Genomic DNA, 17,519 nt, shown 5'->3' on the forward strand with positions numbered 1-17,519 from the left:
GATGGGATTCAAATTTTTTAACAACCGGTTCTGTGGGCTTGGCTTAGGTGGTGGGCATGGCTTGGTGGTCATGTGACTGGGTGGACATGGCTTGGTGGTCATGTTATTGGCTGGGTGTGGCCAGTATCGCTCACATCGAGGCACACATCTCCTCGCCTGGCCTCATGACTGGGGATGCTGCAACAGTCGTAAGTGTGAAAAACAGTCATAAGTCACTTTTTTGAGTGCCATTGTAACTTTGAATGGTCATTCCACACAAGCATAGTACCAGCAAAGAAAGGAAGGCTAGTTCTGCCAAGAATGTAATAAGGGTTAACGGAGAGGCAGTTTCTATAAGCAACAACACCAGAATGTTTCCTTCCTACCTTCCTTACAGGATTAGGCCAGTAGTTTCTTCTAACAACCCGTTCTCCAAACTGCTTAGAATGTTAACAACTGGTTCTAGCGAACAGGTGTGAACTGGTAGAATCCCATCCTTGGCCTTTTCTTATTTCGAATTGGATCTAATCAGCTATAAAAGGCAAAACTACTATGAATTTTCAAATGAAATGGGGGTGATAGGAAGTAGTAAGAAAGTTTAAGGAATTCCCTTATCTCCATGGCTGGTAGGAATTTAGGAACATGCTGACAAATGAGTATACATTACAGGCAAATGACTACAATGCACGCTGATAAGCATTTCCCTTAACCTGATTACTTATTTGTCTTGAGCAACAAATGAATATATATATATACATTTGAGATTTCAGTTGTTATCCTAAAATAGAATTTATACAGCACCTTAACAGTAAAGCTGCAGGCTTTGATATATTTAATGACTGACTACTAAAGTGTAAGAAGTGTATTTCAAATTTTCTACCTTCAGGAAATGTCTGTCTGGACTAATGAGTTATTTGATTATAGAATAATCACTGCCTAGCCATATTGGTATTCCTGCATATACCTTCTTGGAAATTTTGTCAGGGTTCCCAGATGGCAAGAAAAAGCTACAATTTTCTACATTTCTATTCTGAATTTTGCAGTCCAGATGTGATAGCCCTAATTTTGTTATTGATCACACAAAGCACTGCAACATATTTTTTTTTACTCAGTGCAAACTATTCATCTGTCCACTATTAAAAAAATAAATTTACCTTGTACTAATATATGACTATGTTTTGTGGGTAGAAAGATAGAATTGAGGGATCATTGGTGTTTTCAGAACTTGGTTTTCTTGCAGACATTTCATTACCCATTTTCTTAGTGAAAAACAAAAGTAGATATTGAAGATATCATATAGGACACCTTCAAAAAAAATGGAGCCTTCTAAAGCCAAGGCTATAACAGAATGAAAGACCAATTTAAAAAGATCCATGATTCATTGACTCACAAGTCCTTAATATATAGTATAGTAACTGATTAGCACTAATATTAGCTGATGAGAATTTGATTTATAATTAATATTGATAGGAATCATCTGTTGATTTTCACACTCTGCCATCTATTCTATGTCGATTCTATTTTGAAGATGTGGATATGCAATACAATCGAAAGTTTTTCTAATTCTAAACTGTACATCTTTCAGAGGCATACATGAGGACAAAAGGAAAGACATTTATTGTCCTAGGGCTAGGCTTTTGTTTTTGTGTAACAGGCACCAGAAAATCACATTCACAGAACACCCTTAATTCTTCCATTCATAAGACCTTGTTTCAGTCTTGAAAAATTAGAACATTGTCTTATGTTTTTTTAAAAAATGACTTGGTTTATTTAATTAAATGATTTCCTACATTCTACCATAAAGGAATGGGCGCTGTATTAATATTGTATAGTGGGAGTGTGGGTTGTTAGAAAATCATGATATGAAATGCATTAGGAAGTGGAGCTTCATATTTATTTATTTTTGAGATTTATGTTCCTTCACCCAACAAGAACGCTAAGAGTGATATTTTTCAAACATTAATTGAAGCACAGCAAAACACCCTGTAAAATGATTAAAAATACAATATATCCTGTCCAGATCTGCTACAGATCAAAAGTATATTAAATGCTACTTTTCAAATATTGCTTGCAACTGAAGGCTCTCTAAAGAGAATCCATGAAGGTTGCAACTCTGCAGGAGAGTTTGTGAATACTTCAGGGTATCTGAATTGCCGGTGACAAGAGAAGAATCCTCGGTTTTTAAATATCTGGGCAGCCCCAACTGAAGGGTATAGTCCTTTAGGTAGCTTTATAAGTCATAACTAGCACTTTGAACTGTGCCCAGAAACAGACTAATAGCAATGCAGTTATTTTTTAAAAAAAGAGGCCCATTTTTCAAAAATAGCAGGGACACAGAATTTTGGAGTACTCCAAAGGATTGGGAGTTCAGAATCAGAACAATACTGGAAGGGACCTTGAAAGTCTAGTCCAACTTCCTGTTCAAGCAGGAGATCCTACACCATTTCAGACAAATGACTGTCCAGTGTTTTCTTAAAAAACATCCAATGATGAAGAATCCACAACTTCTGAAGGCAAACTGTTTCACTGGTTAATTGTCCTCATGGTTAGGAAGTTTCTCCTTAATTCCAGATTGCTTCTCTCCTTGATTAGTTTCCATCCATTGGTTCTTGTCCTGCCCTCTGGTGCTTTGGAAAATTGACACCCTACTCTTTGTGGCAGCCTCTCAAATATTGGAATACTGCTATCATGTCACCCCTAGTCCTTCTTTTCTCTAGACTAGCCAAACCCAAATCCTGCAACTGTTCTTTATATGTTTTAGTCTCCAGCCTTTAATCATCTCAGTTGCTCTTCTTCCACTTTTCCCAAAGTCTCAGTATTTTTTTTTGTAATGTGGCCAAAACTGGATGCAGCATTCCAGGTGTGGTCTTACTAAAGCTTTATAAAGCAGCACTAGCAATACTTCACCTAGTTTTGATTCTATGCCTCTGTTTATACAACCAAGGATTGTATTAGGTTTTTTGGCTCTCACAGTTAACTATTTTTGAGCCAGGTTTTGCCCAGTCTGTATTTGTACCTTTGGTTTTTTCCTGCCCAGGTATAAAACCTTGTTTTTCTTCACATTAAATTTCTTTTTTTTTTTTTTTTTTGGATAGGACCCATTGTTCAAGTCTGTCAAGATTTTTTGGATCCCGAGCTTGTCTTCTTGGGTATTAGCTATTCCTGTCAGTTTAGTGTCATCTGCAGATTTGATGAGTTCCCTTTCTATTCCCTCATCTAAGTCATTTATGAAGATACTTAAGAAGAGTACTAGGCCTAAGACAGAATCTTGTAGTATCTTACTGCTTACTTCTCTCCATGTAGATGTAATACCACTAAAGATTACTTATTGAGTACATTTGGTCAGCCAGTTACAAATCCATCTGGTAGTGATGCTGTCTACCCCACTCTAGCTTACCACGAAGTAGATTGTGGTCTACTTTCTCAAATGCCTTGCTGAAGTCTAAATATACTATGTCCACAGCATTTCACTGGTCTACTAAATTCAATCTATAAAGTTCAATCTACAAAGTACCAATAACTTTTTCTTATGCACATACATAGTGTTCCTGTCTAATCTGCAAGGGAGGAGAGGATATGCATACTCACAATCATTGAGATATATCTATTCCTTTTTATCTCTCACATCCTGGTAAATGTTTTTATCTGTGTCCTTGTCTGTTCTTTTCTGTATTAACCATTGCTTTCCACAGACTCAGACTAGTCTCCCATTGGTTTGGAACCTATTTTAACTTGCATTCAATTTTTGGATGTTTCTAGTTATTCCTCCACAGGGTTACTGGGCAGAGCATAAGTATATATTGTTGCCTACTGTATATCACTACAGTAAATATTTTTTTATTTTGCCCTTCACACATACACATGCACACACAAAAAATGTTCAGGCTTGCAAAAGCTGAGGTAGGACCATCATATTACTCTTCTTTTTATAATCCTGAGTAATCATCAAAACCAGAAATCACATTCTTTTTTTCCATTTTATGCAAAATATCAATAATCACCAACAAATAGATAATGTCTTTTCTCTAATCAAAGAAATCACTTTATCCATGTCAGCAAAATCTGGCAATCTCCCAATGAAGTCAGCCATAGAGGTAGAGGTGGTTGCTGTCAGTTTGTGTCTTTGGCATATGAACGTATCTCATACCCCAAAGGAGTGGGAGGTTTTTTCCTATGGGAGGGACTTTAATGCTTCACTCGGGAAAATTTTGTGTGCTCTCTGCAGGCTCTTCCCCCAAAACACACTTTGCTCCATGCTTGGAATGAACTTCCCATTGACATTTTCATTTTAAAAATAGGGTACAATAAGAGCAATTAGGGAAATGTTCCTGTTGGTTTGAATTTATTGGTCAACCCTGTACCAAGGAAGATGGCAGAGTTCCTAACCAACATTATTGGTGTCCTTTTTACCATGGGCCTGAACACAACTAGGACCTGAAACCCTGTGGTTGGTATTGCCAGTCTCAGTATACCTAGAAGATTGTTCTATTACTGATTTTGTTGTAGTGGATTGCCATCAAAATTAATAAAATAGAGAAAATATATAGATGTTTAATAAATTACTACCTTTCTAAGTTAATATATACTTTTTTTACATTGCTATCTATCAGCAAAAACTAACATTTTCTGCATGGCACAAAAATTCCTTCCTGCAGTTATCAAAATTTAGGGAAACATGATTTAGCTTTGTATCATAGAATGGTTCGTATAGTTCTCTCATTTCCGTAGATTCCCTTATTGGCATGGCTGTTCAAAGCATTGAATGAGTTCTGCATGCGTGAGTGCTTTGCTTCAAAGAAAATAATCAGCTTCTACAGAATATGGCTGAGTCAGGTAGGATTCAGTCAGTCTCCACACTCATCTTGATTTGAGGAATTTAACCTGGGTGAAGGTCAGGTTTAGACCTACAAGCTTTGGCAACCAACTTATAGTTTGATTCGGAAACTTTCTGATAGTATATACCAGGATATGCCGCCCGGTCAGAAAACAATCTACATGATTTGATGGTTATAGTGAAATAATTATACTCTACATATGCTCAATCTGTGGACTGTTCTAGAAATGATAAATACCCAGTTATCTTCCTTTTAGTTAATCTATATTACAAAGGCTTAAAAAAAGAAAGAAAAGGGAATATTATTTTTTAAAGTGAATTGGGACCCTTCGTGATTCAGGAAGTGTATTTGGGATGGAAGTCATTGAAGAGATAGATCCTTTGAAAGACATTTTATTCATGAGAATAGAAATAGTGATCGCTTGCTTTGTGGCTTTCTGGTAAAACGGCAGGGGGCCCTATGGAGTTCTGCTCTTTGAGAAGGCACTTTTCTCGGTCTTCGACTTTAGTAGGATTACTGGCGAAAAGAATATTAATGCCCTGTCATGAGAAGCCACAAAAACGGATTCTGCGCGATGTGAATGGAGAAGGCAAAGCCGCGTCTGTACGAGGGGAGACGCTTCGCTATTCGACGCCTCGTTTCTGAAAGCAGGAAGGTGGTGGAAAGTTCAAGCGCGTCTATCAGCCTTGGCACCAGCCTTCGAAGGGCTGCTGCTTTAATCCTAGGCGAGAGAGCCGATCAGCCAGCAATCTCCCGAACGAAAAGTGGCTGCTGGAGCCGGGCATGTCCGTTGAGTCCCGACGTTTATTTCCAGTCAGGACGCAGCCCACGAAAGACCGCGGCGAGCAGATTCCGGAGCAGAGCCCTAGGCGCGCCGCGAAGTAATTCCCCGTGAACGTTGTCCCCGCCGGCAATCTTGCTTTCCCCCGAATGCGAACAAAAGCACTCGCTCCTCTCGCGCCCCCACCCCGCCCCCCTTTTCCACTTTGCGGTCGTTCAAACGCCAGGAACACCCGGGAAAGGAAATCGCGGTCGGATTAAAGAATGGGAAGCGCGGTGAGCGTGCAAGGGGAGGGGGGAGTCAATTCGTGAATAGAATAGAATTCGTGAATAGACTAGAATAGCACGCGCACACACACACACACACCCCGCGCGCCCTTCCCCCCTCGCACCCACGCAGGTTGCAGCCAGGAGCGAGTAATTGTTGGGGCAGGGGGCGAAATGGTCGCGGCAGGGGCCACGTGATTCCCCCTTCTCCCTGCCTCCCTCCCGCCGCGGGTCTCTGGGGCAGCTGCCCACACCGGGGTGCCCGTCCACCCTCCCTCCCTCCCCCTCCGCTTCCCCGTCGCCGCAGTCTCCTCCCTCTACCGCCCCCCGCGTTCGCAGGCGGGCACCGGCTGGAACTCAGTGGGTCGGACGCAGCCATGGCGGAGGGAGGCGAAGGAGAGGAGCTGCTCCGACCGCCGCTGCCCGCCGCGGGGTCGCCGGGCCCCAAGCGCCTGTGCTCGCGGGTGGTGGGGGCGGCGACGCTGCCCCGACCCGGGGTTTACCCGGGAGGTCCCGTCGGAACGGCGGCGGCGGCGGGCGGAGGCGACGGCGGGACGCGCGGCTGCTGCCCCCCGAGCGGGCCGGGCACGGGGCCTGGCTGCGGACCGGAGGGGGCGCTGCTGCCCCTGCTGCAACCCGAGTCGCTGCTGGACGCGGCGGCCAAGCGGGTGGCGGGCAGCTGGGCCTTCGAGCGGGTAGAGGGCCGCTTCCAGCGCATCCCGGAGCCCGTGCAGCGCCGCATCGTCTACTGGAGCTTCCCCCGCAGCGAGCGTCAGATATGCATGTACTCCAGTTTCCAACCCGGACGACCCAGCGGCAACGGGGCATCCGGCAGTGCCGCAGCAGCCGCGGGCGGCGGCGGGACGAGCATCGGAGTCGGAGGAGAGGAGACCCCGGCGACCGTCCCTGGTCCAGCTGTTCCCTCAGGGGCGTCCGGCCCGGCTCCCCTACCGGCCGCCGCCAGCGCCGCCATCTCCGAGGGGCTCCCGTTCCGCAGAGGCATCCGCCTCCTGGAGACAGGCGCCGTGGATAACGTGCTGCAAGTGGGTGAGTGCTGCCAGGGAGGTCGCTTCTTCTGCCCCGCCATTCCAGATATCCTTTCCGTCCGCTTTCCTCTCTCGTTCTTCTTTATGCCCTGTCTGCCTCCCCTCCTCCTCCTCCTCCCCCCGTCTGCCCTTCCGCTGCCCTCCCGCCTGTCAAGTTCCATTCCGGTTCCGAATCTCGCCCTCCGCTTCTCTTTCCTTCCCTTTCCACCTTCATCCCACCCTTGCCGCCTTCTTCTTCCCTCCCCTCTCGTTATATCGTCTTTTCTCCCGTACCCCTGTGCTCCAAGATCCCGACCACCACCCCCAACACACACTCACACATACGCGCGCACACACGATCGTAGCCTTTTGTCTGCTCTTGTTGTAATTTGACAGTACTTCCCACCGCGGCCAGCACTGAGAGCTGAGGTTGGGGGCGGGAAGAGCCGGAATGTGTTTTGTGGCAATTGAGAAAAGCACTATTCTAACTATCGTTATTTCCGTAACGTTGGTAATTGGGGGTGTTGTGAATGGTTAGGAGACAAGACATCGGTGTGAAGTCTCCGAAAGCGCTAGGCAGCTGCCAGTTGGGTTGCTGAACCAGACGGAGTTAATACACCTTTCACCCAAATGGTTGCCTATAAGCATTGCTTTTTTGCCCAGTCGCTCCCAGCTATCCCCTCCCTGCCGATGAGAGTAGGGTAGCCAAAAGGCCAGATGAGGATAAGAAAAATATCATCACATAAAAAGGCAATTTGGAAAACTGGAATCTACTGCTTTCTACCCAAAGCACAACAAATAGTATTTCTTAGAGAAAACAAAATATGTCTAACTCTGACAAGTATCTGGTTAGTTGACATTTTACTATTCCTTTTCATTTAATGTTAGAAGATACAGCTTCCAGTACTGCATTTTATTATTCCATTGGAAATAAAAAAGACTCGAATCCTTTGACTACCTTGACACTCTGCACAAAGTTCATCATTGTTAGGTTGATCAGAGACTTATGAATGAAAACAAAGCGACAATATGAAAGAAATCTTTTGTTTAAATCTAACAGAAAATAATCTCATTTGCATGGTTAATAGAGATAAATGAAATGAGTGTTCTCATCAAAGCTAGTATCCTGGTATAATTTGTTTTGCAAATCTGAAATGTAAAGTTATTTTGTCTTCGGTCTACTGTCATTCATCAGCAGTAAGGTTAGCAAATCCCCCTAATTCATTTTTGAGTCATTAAAAAAATCCCAGTACAATGAAGGAAAGGTACAGTGGTGCAATCTAGATCTAATTCAAATGACAATATTATATTATACATTGATTTTGGTATCATACTCTAGTATATTTACATGCCAAAATGGTAGAGAGATTATTTTGGTTTTTTTTCCAGACTGGAACTTTTTCCAGTTTTGATAATAGATCCTTCAGTCATTTAAGATAATTAAGAAAGGGTGAAATGAAACAATTCACATAATACAAGAAATGAGTTTTCATAAAGACTTCATTAGAGTCTTCCTTTAATAAAATATTTAATTATCTACCCAGTTTGGCATCTCTACATGGTAGAACATTTCAGACTGAAGGAATAAAACATATTAAATTTCTTATAAAGGAAGGCATTAAATTAGTAATACATTTTACTGAATGTTGGGGCTGGGGATTTCAGGTTTCATTTAATGTACATAAATTCATTTGGAGTTATTTTTAAATGATTTTTGTTGCAATAATATGCACCACCAAATGGAACATTACGGGTAAATTATAAGTAGCTTATGCTCTTATTTATAGGGATCTTCAAGTCATGCTAAATGCTTTAGTATTCTATTATCAATTTATATAACAGTTTATATATAAACAGCTATAACAGTTTAAAAATGCTTCCTCTAAAATGAGCAGTCTTAAAACATAGGGAGTAAGTAAACAGTTTATAAGTGACAAAAATTATTTCAGTCTCTTAATTATATGAAAGACATATCTATCTAAATTGCAGAGAATATTCTTGAATATGGAAAAGAAAATATTAAGTTTGTAAGGGTGTTTGACTAGTACAACCATGTTCAGTTTCAGTGTAAATCAAATTATATAGGCCTGTGATACTTATACCTGAAGTATGGACATTGTTACAATAACTTGGCCATTTTATAATTCCATGATTAGTATAAATATATTGAGACTTGCAGATAGTAACAGAACGTCTTATTTTGTTAGATACCGTATTAATAAATGTAAACTTAAATGCAGACTGGTATTTGTTAAATGTTTTTTAAAAATGGATTACTCAGCAGTGTCAGTGATAGTTTACTTGTTAAACTATGAATCATGAATGTGTGCTTCATGTAAGTATATAGCCTATTCAGCCCATGATACTAAACAAAGGTTTTCAGTTTGCACTGATGCTCTATCTCATTTTTTAAAATTTCCAAATCATAAACTAATTCCTAACAAGGTTGGAGAAAGACATGAAAAATTGCTTCCTTAATAGAGGAAAGAGTTAGTGTCTATTTGCATAATACTGTAAGCTGTTTGCCAGAAAGGGGCTGAGTAATAATTTAATAAAATAAACATGCTCTGAGGTGATAAGATGTTTATTTTGTGCAGATGATGGGGCATAACTCATTCTCTAATTCTACAGGTAACCACATTTCTAATGTAAAAAGAGGCATAACCCTAACCAGGAAAGAAATTTGTTAGGTCTAGAAATATTTGCACTGAAATTGGAAATTTGATGCTTGGATATACTGTATGGAATCATATTTTAATGAAAAAAATCCTACCTATGAAATCAGTTCAGCTGCCAATTTATAAGAAATACTACCTGTGGTTCTGCATTTCTTTATGTTGCTATACAACCAATGCATTTTTATGTCTCCTCATGCCTGGTAAAATTATGTGTATACAAAAGAAATATTGTTTCAAAAGAATTTACAAAACATATAGTTGTGTATTTGCGCTTAGAGGTGGACAGGATAAAATGATTTTTGCATGTAACCTTTGAGTACCTACCATTATCGACAGTTTATTGCTCTTAAATATTTGGAAAAGCAAGCACTGTTTCATTTTAATTGAACTATAGTCACTAAACTCATATTTTATGTTCGGAAAGCTTTTGGACACAAGCATCTTTATCTTTTAATAAGCACATAATAATATATATTTAATTTTGTGTACCAGTGGTAGTAGTATTTAAAAATTACTAGAGGCATTAAAAATGAAAGTACACAGAATCTTAACATGAAATATCTGGTGGGATTTTCTGGAAATCTAACACATGAGGATATTAATATTTAGTATGCTAATTTTTATATTTTTTTTCTGTAATTGTGTAAATTGAGACTATTTTTTAAAGCAAATATACTCAAGCTTTGCAATGCTCAAGTAATAAGTACATTTGTGTCACCCCTATTAAGGATTTCATTTGGGTTAAGACTAGGCAAGGAATAAATGTAGCATTTACTACAAAATGTATGTCTTTTCATGAGATATCTTTTGCTCAAGCTTACTTTTAGCAGCGCTACTGGTAGATTAGCTTTTGTCTTAACTGCCTAATATTTCTATCCATTTTGAAAGGTTAAGAATTTATAATAACAGTTAAAACTGCAGTACTGAAGTTTGATAACAGAGAAGTATCTACAGACATTCCAGAGACTGCAGAAATATTCTTATACATCATGTCATGTAAGTGTGATAGGCAGTATAGAAATTTGATAAATAAATAAATGTCATGCTAGAAATCATGAGCTGATGGAAATCCATTTACCAATTGCAGTATAGCTGTGATTGACAGATATTTTTGACAGATGGCTTAAGTAGATCCACACATTTAGCCCTCTGTCAAAACTTTCTCCAGACTTTGCTTGTCATTCTGACGGTGTAAGCTTGCTGTGGCTTTAAAACATTGTGCAACTCATTACTAAATTTCTCATGTTTCTCCTGGAAGCAATAACCTACATTTGAGAACCCCTATTGAATGGAGCGGTTGTTATTAGATATGGTTAATTAGCTATTCAAAATATTAGAACGAACATATTTAATGGAATATAGTTTGTCCTTCAGTGGCTAACTTTCAAGCTTAAAAGCTTGTATTGTATTGATTTTTGTTGTACAGTTTATAGACTCATAATCAAGTGGAAATTAAAACATCCCAGCTGGTTGAACAAATTCAAAAGAGAGCTCAGCATCTCGGTGGGTAATTAGTTCTGAACTGCTGTGATAGATTTTTTTTTTCCACCTAACATTCAATTGGAAACTGCTTTCCTGGAACTTAAATCCATTATTCTGTGTCTGACATTTTGGAACAAGAGAGAACATGTGGACCTTCTTCTATACAATTGTATCTGGGTATGTGTTAATTGTGACCTGGGTACTTCATAATTGTGATGAAAAATAAAGTCCAGTTGCCTTTTGAAAAAACACCTTTGGGACAACCATGACCTGGATGCCTCAGAATCTCCACAGGCATTAATAGAAAGTTGTAAAATAATAAACAATAAGATAAAATATATTGTGCAGGGGATCAGACACACAACATCTGATTATCTGATTCATGTGCTTTCCTGGGACAGTACCTATAAAAAGCCCGGTCTTCAGATCCTTCATAAATGCTGACAGGAATGGGGCCAATCACATTTGGGGTTGTTGAAGGATGCTGTAAGAGAGATTGTTTCATAGGGCAGATGATGTACCTTATGGTTCCTATATGTTGACATTATTTGTTGGGTCCCAAGGCATTCCAGTTCTATTGGATCATATAGAATGGGCAGAGACAATAGTAGACAAATACCCCAAACATAATAAAGGCTTCATAGGAGAATCCTTTCAGTGAATCCTTAGTGTAATGACCAGAACTTGAAAGAAAAATCTGACCAAAAGCTAATAAAGTATAACTATCATTTCTTATTGCTTTGCAAAATGTATGTCTCTTGATGTGATCCAAAACTGTACTTGCTTCTTTGTTTGATCTTTTGCTTCTTTGTTTGGTCTTTGTTTGGTCTTTTGCATTATATTGCTGCCTCACATGCAATTTACAGTCAACAATTATTCTGAGGTAATAATAATACCAAGTACCATTATCAAATTATGTATCCCCCTTAACTACACCTCAGAGATTGAATTTTGTTTCCAAAGTGAAGAGCTGTGCACAAAATTTGTGTTAACTTTAATTCTATTAATTTCAATCACTGACATTACAAAGATTGTACAAGTACTGTACTCCTCGACTTAAAACATTTTATTTAGTGTCAGTGGTTTTAATTTTTGTGGTTGAATTTTTCTACACTTGAAGTACCATATACCTCTATTCTAGAGAATATTAAATGTGTCTTTCATAAGAGGTACTGTACAGATGAAGTCTAGCAGGGAGAGGCGGAAAGATATACATATCTGGCTAATTTACAATTGCTCAATGGAGGAATTGATTCCTGTAGATAATTATCCTGATGAATTGAAAAAAATTGACATAATTAGGAAATGAATTTAGCTTGAAATGATTGTAAAATCTATTATTATAGACATTTTTAGGGTTCTGATTCTAGAGTTCTGATAAAGAAGATACTGTAGTCAATTCTATGAAATCTGCTTGCCTCAGATTATAAAAAGTTAATATTCGAACATTTTAACATATTGTAGTCTTTTGAGGATTGTTGGTTAAGTATCATTTTTATCTGAGCATTTTTAGTCCCTTGGGAACTAGTAAACAGATTTTGCAGATTTTTGTATTGTTAGTAAAACCTCTAATTTCATACCTGTTTTACCAGACATGATAATGAGACCAAAGAAATAATATACAGGGAGTTCTTGAGTTATGGCTATTTGTTCAGCAACTGTTCGAAGTTATGATGATACTAAATGAAGAAACTTACGAACAGCTCTCAAAGTTCATGTCATTGTGAGGGCCCCAAAGTCATGTGAACAAAATTTGGACACTTGGCAACTGGCTTACATTTATGATTGGTTGCAGCAGTCATGTGATTGTCAACTTCTCTGCTGATTTCTCAGAAGCAAAGTCAGTGGGGAAGCCAACAGTGAAGATCACAAGTTTCTTCACTCACACACACCATCCCCTTCATTCGTTCACACCCACCAGCTCTATTCTTCCCCATCCTCCTTGCATTTGTGCATAGACATGCATCTACCAGCTCTCTCCTTCCCTGGACTTTCCTGTGCTCCCACACAGGCATGCTTCCACTAGCATCCTCCTTCCCTGGCTTCCTGGAGCTCACATACAGACATGCACCCACCAGCACCCTCCTTCCTTGGGTTTTCCTATTTTCACAGACAAATATGCATGCACCTCTCACACTGTTTTCCCAACCTCCATGCATCCTACACTCTCTTTCGCACGCATATATGTACCCCATACCTTCTTTCACCGGCCTCTCGAAGTTCACTCTGCAGTGCAGCACCGTCCAATTTGTGCGTAGCCTGCACCATGTCTCCCCGAGCCTCCTCCATTGCCTCTGTAGCACCCATCTGGTCCTTACCTGAGGCTGCCTTTGCATCCTACTTAACAACTTGAAGGACTGCCTAGATCGAATTTGGTTAAATTTGGTTAATGACCGCAACAGGGAATGCCAGGATTGCCATCACTAAGCAATGCAGTCATGCAATGTCATGCTTTACAACTACATACATTAGGGATAGCAATCCCAATCCCAATTGCCATTACAACTCAAGGACTACCTGCGCATTTATACAATGTAGCCCTTCTTAAACCATTTTCAGCTTTGAGCACTATTCAGTGTTAAACTACATTGAATTTTTAATCTTCTCACTCTGACATCTGTCGTCTCCTGGAAGTATCCCAACACATTCTCCCAACACGTTTGACGCTCCTTTTCTCTCGATTGCCTGCTTCTTTCCAAGAATGATTTTTGGAGAATTCTTTCAGGGTCAGTAATGAGAAGAAGAAGAGGCAATTAGAGGTGAAACAGGAAAGTGATAATAAAGAAGTAAGATATATGTGAACATCAGTTTGGAAAGCAGTGGTGCTTTTCTAATGGAGTGTCCAATCAGCAAAGCGGCTCTTATTGGCAATCCATAAAAGCATATGATATATGAGCACCTTTTTCAGTTGCTTAGGCACTCTATCAAATGTTCTATGGAGCAAAGAACAGAACTTGCACTCGGTTGCTTTATCAGTAAAAATATCACTGCTATTTTTCTGTGCAAACTTACGACCATAATTGACCCCAAAAGTTCTGTTGTTATGTGAGATAGTTATTAAATTAATTTTGCCCCATATGATGACTTTTCTTCCCACAGTTGTTAAGTGAACCACTGCAGTTGTTACGTTAGTAATACGGTTGTTAAGTGAACCTGGCTTCCCCATTGACTTTGCTTGTCAGAAGGTTGCAAAAGGTGGTCGACACTGCAACTGCCATAAATATGAATCAATTGCCAGGTATCTGAATTTTAAGCACATGACCATAGGGATGCTGCAGTGATCATAAGTCAATTTTTTTCAGTGCTGTTGTAACTTCGAATGGTCACTAAATGAACTGCTGTAAGTCAATGACTACCTGTATCTAGAAAACAAGGATATAATATTTTAGAATAACAGAGTTGGAAGGGACCTTGGAGGTCATCTAGTCCAACCCCCTACTCGATCAGGAGAGTCTATTCCAAATATTAGCCTCTACCCAGGATCAAACTCACAGCCTCTTGATTGTGAGGTGAGAGCTCCACCTCTAGGCCACCAAAGCTTCAGCTTCTGTGGAAAAAGGAATCTTATATCTTTACAATTATAGATTTGCCTGATGGCTATTGTGATGGTGAATCAGAGCATGCAGTTAGTTGATGCGGTTAATATGTTCTTTGAATTTCCTATTATTTTTGTTTTCATCTAATTTGCAGGTCTACAGTGGTATATGACCTGGATTTGTGTCATGAGCACAGCAGATACTCTTTGTTATTGTCACATGACTGTTAAGCGGCTACTAAGCAGCAAGCGTGTCTAGAAGAAATCCACTGGAATGGTGCCACATAAATGAAAAGGGCTACACTGTAGAACCTGCCCCTGATGTTCCTGGATATGTATTGGCAGTGAAAAATCCTCAGCAGTTGAAACTTGTGTGAATAGGATGGGCAGATATAGGAGAATTAATGTTTCTACATACATAACACTTATATAGGAGCTGGTGATTTTCATACAAACTGTACTTCCTGCTCAGTGTTAAAGGTACCCCTTACACTATTTCGCATCCAGGCATCCTCTGAATGCAGCCTTAGTTTTCCAGGGCTCATTTTTATAATTGCAGCAGATTTCAGCTCTCATGGCAATGGGATTTATTTCTGATTAAGTACAACTTTGTGTTTCCTCTAGGCAATATTTTACATTTTGGTTTAACAAGAATTACAGGGTACTTTCCTCAACACATTTTGTAAGGATTAAGTCTCACTTTATAAAGTACATCAACAGAAAACCTTTCTGACTACTGTACTAGACCTGTTGAGGTGAGGATGCAGTGATATATACATACAGCAAGGAGTAAGCGTTTACGTTATTGTACAAAGCAGCTTTGAAGAGCAAATATAGTGTTTGAACTGCTTAGTGACATTGCAATACATGGAGTCCTTGAGTCATAACCACAATCGGGACTAAAATTTCTGGTGCTAAGCAGGTTGCAGGGTTAAGTGAATTGCTATTGATTTACAATCTTTTTGTCATAGTTAAATGAACCACTTGGACATTAAGTGAATCTGGCTCTGACCACTGACTTTGCTTGTCGGAAGCCTGCTTGAAAAGTCACACATGGCAGTCACATGACTTTGGGATGGTGTAAATACATGCCAGCCAGTTGCCAAACACCTAAATTTTGATCACAGGACTATGGGGATGCTACAACAGTTGTAAGTAGAAGGACTGGTCATGTCACTTTTTCCAGTGCTGTGGTAACTTCAAATGGTTTTTGAATGAATGGCTGTAAGTCAAGGACTACCTGTATTAGATCAGTCTTATCAGAGATAAATTTCAGTTGGTTTAATGGAATTTATCCTGGAAATGTAATGAATATAGATACCTTTAGATGGGCTATTTATACTTGTCCAAGGACATGAAACAAACAGGATTATAGGTTGCTAGAGTTAAGCAGTCATAAATTCCTATTGTTTTCTATAAAAGATTAAATCAAAGGCTTTAATTTTTCCATTAAATTTAATAGGGCATTATGATTTAAATATTCTGTTTGCAGTTTTGACAGTTAAATATTCATAATTTGGCCTTTAGGATCAGATATAAGTTGTTCTTTTATGTAGAAAAAACAGATTTGGATTTGACTTAACCCATCTGATAAAAGGTGTTAGAATTTTAAAAGGTTATGGGTTAACCTTAATTCTTATTCTTATTAAATGATTAAATAATAATAAATAATTTTTAATAATAAAATAATTATCCTTATTAAAGTCAGGTTTTAAGTTAAAATAAGTAATCTTGAGAGATTTGTCATATAACAAAATGTAACATTTATATATATATATATATATATATGTATATGTATATATTATATATATATATATATATATATATATATATATATGTATGTATGTATATGTATATGTGTATATATGTATATGTATATGTGTATGTATGTGTGTGTGTATATATATATATATATATATATATATATATATATATATATATATATATATATAAATAAATAAATTTGTAAATAATTTCCATGACTGTTTTCTTGGGAACATTTAGATCATATTATGCAAATACATGTTTAGATGCTGTAGGTATAGTAGTTCTTAATTGTAATGTAGCACTTGTTCTTTGCTGTGAAGCTCTGGGCCAAATTCCATTGTATTATTATATACTATATATCGTATTGTATTCAAGTGCAAAATAATGTATTTTAATAAAGCCCAGTTTATTTTGTACTTTGCAAGCAATATAACTGGAAAGAGGAATGATGAGCAATGTTAAGGGATGGAGCTTTGCTTCATTATTTGTTTTCTGCTGTATATTACCCAGAATCACATTATTTGAGTTGGGCAGCTTTATACATTCACTGAATCAATAAATAATGGGACAACCTATAGCTCTCTGGAGAAGTCTGTAATGCAGGGAAAGGTAGAAGGAGAAGAAGTCAAACAGCAGGAAGTGGGATAACCTCAGTAACAATGGCAAAGGGGACACCATTGGAAGATCTGAAGGGCCAAGTTGGGGACAGGTCTGTCTATGTGGTTGCTAAGGGGCAGCACCATCTTGATGACAGATAATCAATCACTCAAATCAATCAATCAATTAATATATCAAGTAATCTTCAGAATGTTTTCTCCTTCACTCTTTCCTTTCTACAACCTTTTCCTTGTTTCTAGCATCCTTGTTACAGAAGAAGAGAGGAATCTTTTGGTGACCAGGTGCTACACCTAATAGTTCTGGTGGCCCAAGGGCTATATTAGGATGTGCTGCATGGTATCTGAGGAGGCATGCCATGCCTTGTGACTGTGGCAAAGATTTTACTTTTACTTTTTCCTTCGTTTTCAAGGGAAGCTTGGTGAGATTTCTTTTTCATTAATAAAATTAAAAACGACTTTGTTGTTATTACATTGGTTTTTTTATTATTGTTAAGCATGATTTAATGATTATAGTAGTATACATTTCAAACTCAAATAGTTGAAAATTCTGCTGC

General features: G+C 38.8%; 1 protein-coding gene across 1 annotated transcript in view; it reads left to right on the forward strand.

Annotated features, from left to right (window-relative positions):
• Positions 1 to 5,999: 5,999 nt before the first annotated feature.
• Positions 6,000 to 17,519, forward strand: part of ZSWIM5 (zinc finger SWIM-type containing 5) — a 144,630-nt gene continuing 133,110 nt past the window's right edge. Inside the window, exon 1 of the mRNA XM_026665767.2 lies at positions 6,000 to 6,908. Within this exon, the coding sequence (XP_026521552.2) occupies positions 6,239 to 6,908 (670 nt within the window). The 5' untranslated portion in view covers positions 6,000 to 6,238. The remainder of the gene's footprint in view (positions 6,909 to 17,519) is intronic.

This window comes from Notechis scutatus, chromosome 3 (assembly GCF_049901735.1).
Source record: "Notechis scutatus isolate UNSWTSFEM ecotype Mainland chromosome 3, rNotScu1.2, whole genome shotgun sequence".
Classification (NCBI taxonomy): Eukaryota; Metazoa; Chordata; class Lepidosauria; order Squamata; family Elapidae; genus Notechis; species Notechis scutatus.